This window comes from Penaeus vannamei, chromosome 20 (assembly GCF_042767895.1).
Source record: "Penaeus vannamei isolate JL-2024 chromosome 20, ASM4276789v1, whole genome shotgun sequence".
NCBI lineage: Eukaryota > Metazoa > Arthropoda > Malacostraca > Decapoda > Penaeidae > Penaeus > Penaeus vannamei.
This window is the reverse complement of record NC_091568.1, coordinates 25,932,505-25,937,504: the sequence shown is the minus strand read 5'-3', so window position 1 is coordinate 25,937,504 and position 5,000 is coordinate 25,932,505. Positions and strand designations below refer to the sequence as shown.

Genomic DNA, 5,000 nt, shown 5'->3' with positions numbered 1-5,000 from the left:
TCAGGAAGGGCGAGAAGCCGTCCAGTACTATTTCCCGTTTCGTTGTCGCCTTTGCCTTGGTTGCCCTGGTTCTGGTTGCTGAAGCCGCCATTGCCTTGGCCGCGGTTGCCTTGGCCCTGGTTGCCTTGGCCGCGGTTGCTGTGTCCTCTCTGGGCCGCGGCGAGGACCACGCACACGCCTAGGACGAGGATTAACGTGCGCATTGTTGGAAGACTGAAAAGAAAACGGAACGAAAATGGTTAGAAAATTGTTTCGAATTTGGTCCCCTTTCTCTCAATAGCTCATTAGGATGATATTAAATATGAAGAAACGTTATTCAGTAAGCAGTTTTACTAAGGTTTTCGTATACGTCTCAAACCCATGTTTTGAATGCCTTTTGAAACATAGGAAGAAAAAAATGCAGAATGCGTTGAGACTTCAATGCCAGTAGATAATAATCCAAGAATTTCAGACACGTTACAAGTACTGAAGGGAAACTATTTTTATCAATCTATCTATCCATCTAAATCTATATACATACACACTCATGTATATGTGTATGCATGTGTGTTTGCATATATCTATGTATGCGTGTATGATAGATTTTTTTTTGAAAAAAAAAATCAGAAATAGAAATGAATCATTTGGTAACCCAAGGACTACCACTACCACCTCTCAGTGCCACACACATGTGCCATGATAGACTGAGGGTGGGTGGTCGAGAGATAAGATTATTGCTTTGAAGTCCCCCGCACCTGCATCTCGGGCGCTTTTATTGCCACGGATGGCGGTTGTTCATGGATGAGATGTGCGTGAAAAACAACTCGAATACGTACGAGTTTCTTAGTGCAGCGGGATAATTCTATCAGTAAAATCTACCCAGTTACCCGATGATTCAATGGGACTAAAAGCGTTATGTTTAGAATAAGAAAATACTACTGATAAGAAAGAACAAAAACAGATAATAACATTTAAAAGTGGCTTGCTCGTATCATAAGGTGTTAAATATGCAAAATAAACGTCTAATGAATCGCTCCAACAAACCGTCTGGCAAAGGTAAGCCCCATCATCATGCTCATCACGAGCTACAGTACTTTCAGCTGAATAAATCTCAGTTGAAAGTTAAGTACTTTTCGTAAGACGGAGAAAGAGAGAGGGAGGAGGGGAAGGTATGAGGAGGAATGTGAGAGGGTGGAGAAGGGAGGGAAGGGTGGGGGGAGGGAAGTGGAAGGCTGATAATGCAGGACATCCCTCCTTCATTCCCCCCTCCACTCTCTCTTCCTCATCCCATCACTTCCCCTCCAATCCCCCTCCCACCTGTTCTCCCCTCCCTTCCTCTCCATCCCTCCTTTGCCCCTCCCCCTATCTACCTCTCTCCTTCGCCATCCACCCTCCATACCATCTCCCTCCCATCCCTCCTTCCCTCCCCCCCCCCTCTTCTCCTCCCTAGGATGAAAGGAACCCACGTAGCGGTGACGGCGGAGGAGGAAGCTGCCAGCACCGACGGCGGCCGCTTACAGGAATGTTTCGAAAGAGAGAAAGTGTGTCCAGTGTTCGCAGGTCCTCGGGCTTGTTTGGGGCGACCGAATGCAAGGCAGGGAGGCGAAAGGGGGTGATTTAGGGACAGAGGGAAAGGGGGGATAATTAGAGAGACGGAGAAGTGGTTCCCGGTTTGGTAACATGGCTTCTTTAAAGGGGGTTAACATACGAATGACAAAAAAGGGAATGGCTGGGAATATTACATAATGATAATGTATATGATATTACACAAATCACCAAATTTAAATTTCAGGATACATTGATCAGTACCTAGTTTTCTAATATATATAAATATGAAAGCTTTGAAAATAGGGGCTACAGACTTGATGTGCCATGCCAAACTAAGTAAAGAGCTAAAAAGGGTTGTGAATCACTAAAATAGAGGAACGGGTTGGGTATGAGAGAAATGGATGGTGATGATGAGAGTGTGTGAGAGACAAACAAATATATGACAGAGAGAGAGAGAGAGAGAGAGAGAGAGAGAGAGAGAGAGAGAGAGAGGGAGAGAGAGAGAGAGAGAGAGAGAGAGAGAGAGAGAGAGAGAGAGAGAGAGAATACATTATACATTAAGTAGAAAGAGATAAAGATTCGTGATTAAAGATTCTAAAGTAACGCAGTAAAAAGAAGAAAAAAGAAAAAAATGAAAGATATGTAATCGTCATTAGCCAGAACAACGGTCATGATATACTTAGAAGTTTTCGGCAAGATAGTATGTATTTGTTTATCATTATACATAAAGGAACGAAGGCACGAATTTAGGTAGAGAGCAAAATGTGAAGAATAAGCACAACGTTTTCTCGAAGATATATTCATTGACATTCATTTTCGTCATATTGTGTAACTGACCATGTATGAATATGGACAGTATGTAAATGTGTGTATTTCCATTTTCCAGTGAATATCATCATATCTCAATCTAAAAGAAAAAGGCAATAGATCTACACATGCATGCGTACTTGTCCATATGAACGCATATGCGCAAGAAAACCAGAAAACGTTTAAACGCGCGCACATGAAACGTGCTTGGCAAGAGTCCGTCAGCGTCCGGGCAAAGTTTAACATTAGAAACGCATTAGAAGGTACATGCTGCGCCTCCTTGTGTCTTATCTGAGGCACGCTGGACACGCGCAACCGTCACCCACCGCGCCCACAATGAAGGGAAAGTACTGTTACCGAGCAGGTCACTGTAGACGAGATACACTCTAGCTTTTGTCCTATATAGTAAGCCCCCTTTTCTTTCTGCAAACCACCGCCGGGATCTGGGTCTTCTTGCCTCATCGATGATTGCTGCTGCTTTGGTTTTGCGTTTTGTTGGTGAGCGACGAGCTGAGAGTTAGATGAATAGATAGAGAGGGGGAGGCACACAAAGACACAGATAGACAGACAAACAAACACACACACACACACACACACACACACACACACACACACACACACACACACACACACACACACACACACACACACACACACACACACACACACACACACAGAGAGAGAGAGAGAGAGAGAGAGAGAGAGAGAGAGAGAGAGAGAGAGAGAGAGAGAGAGAGAGGAGAGGAACATATAGACATAGATAGACAGACAAACACACACACATAGACACATAGACGAGAGAGACAGATAAACAAACAAACACACACATACACACATAGACGAGAGAGAGATAAACAAACACACACACACACACACACACACACACACACACACACACACACAGAGAGAGAGAGAGAGAGAGAGAGAGAGAGAGAGAGAGAGAGAGAGAGAGAGAGAGAGAGAGAGAGAGAGAGTTGCTTTGCTTCAAGTTACAAAATGACCTAGTGGGTGTAGTCTGCAGCATTGGCTCACAGCAAGAACGAAATCAGGTTTCTTGTTAGGCAGAGAGCCTTATCAGCTTAGAAAATGAGTATGATTTGCCAATCTTGAAACTAAATATGATTTACCAATCTTAAAAAGAGAATATGATTTGCCGATCTTGAAAATGAATATGATTTGCCAATCTTGAAAATGAATATGGTTTGCCAATCTTGAAAATGAATATGATTTGCCAATCTTGTAAATGAATATGATTTGCCAATCTTGTAAATGAATATGATTTGCCAATCTTGAAACTAAATATGATTTGCCAATCTTGAAACTAAATGTGATTTGCCAATCTTGAAAATGAATATGATTTGCCAATCCTGAAAGTGAATATGATTTGCCAATCTTGAAAATGAACATGATTTGCCAATCTTGGTCCAAAGCTTGAGGGTATCTCCACACATCAAAACCTCTCACAATAAAATGTTTTTTACAGCCCATTTTACTGTCTGATTCCCACGAGCAAGCCCCATTAAAAGCTCTTAACTCTAAGGTCTCTCTCTCCCACCGCTCCCTCCACGCTTGGGACGCCCCCCCCCCTCAGCCTTTCCCACCATCGCCCCGTCCTATGCCCATCCCCTCCCCCCTCCCTTGCCCTCGCCATCACTGTCGCTCTTACTCTCAACTCTTACTCTCGACAAGGCTGAGCGGACGACTCAAGGAGCCTAAGGATCGCACCTGGAGACTTCCTACTCGCCAGGTCTCGGCGATGATGACCGTTTCTGAAGCTGAAGCCCAAGATTACCGCCGTCATTTCCTCACAGCTGCGCGGGAAAGTATGCGAGAAAAGGGGAGACGCCATTCTCTTAATTAGATAAATTAAGGAAACGTATAAAAAGGGAGAAAAAAAGTGCACAGGCCCTTACTCATGGGAAAGAGAACTACTCGCACCAACTCGAAAGAAAAAGGGATGACGATAATGATGATGACGTTCCCCGGTTAATGCGTTTGCTGGAAGACCGTCTCGAGCTTGAGGCGCTGTTCAGTTTCCGTGAAAGTGCGCGGGCGACCACGACGAGGCCGAGCGGGGAGCGCTGTGGTCAAAGCGCGCTCGAACGAAGGGTGTGCGGGACTCTGCCGTCAGCGCCTATCACCCGTGAAGGTTTGAATGGATGCGTGAGTGTGTGAATGTGTTTTTTCTCTCTCTACTCTTTTTGTTTGTTATTTCTTAAGGGATGAAAGAGGCATCTTCGCTAGACCTTGAATCGTACCTACACTGACTTGACCTTTACCGTTTCTTTTTTTTTGTTAATATGAATTTCGGATGGAGAGATTTCATGCAAACTCAATATGTAGTTATTCTACCTGTTTTTAGCCAGATTAATATGAATTTTGAATTTTTACGGTAGTAGGAATATTTTTGTTATGTAGCGAGATATCCATACACTATACTTCGTTTTAAAGAAGTTAAAGACAAAAAGTGAACAAAAAATCTTTCCTAAGTAATTCACATCACTTTCACAGGACTTCCACAGCAGATGTAGAACTTCAATTACTTAAAAAATAACAACATCGAATGTAACATTCCTTTCCGATGACTTTCGATAATAAACATCAATTACTCCTTATGTTATCGAGAAACGAGAGAGAGTGACGGCGCTTGATAAATCCAGGATGAC

At 43.4% G+C, this 5,000-nt stretch overlaps 1 protein-coding gene across 2 annotated transcripts in view; it reads right to left on the bottom strand.

Annotated features, from left to right (window-relative positions):
- LOC138865272 (uncharacterized) overlaps nt 1-5,000 on the bottom strand; it is an 11,872-nt gene that overhangs the window by 6,571 nt on the left and 301 nt on the right. For both annotated transcript variants that reach the window (XM_070135233.1, XM_070135232.1), the window contains exon 2: nt 1-213. This exon is cut by the window's left edge and continues 20 nt beyond it. In XM_070135233.1, the coding sequence (XP_069991334.1) occupies nt 1-203 (203 nt within the window). In that variant the 5' untranslated portion in view covers nt 204-213. The remainder of the gene's footprint in view (nt 214-5,000) is intronic.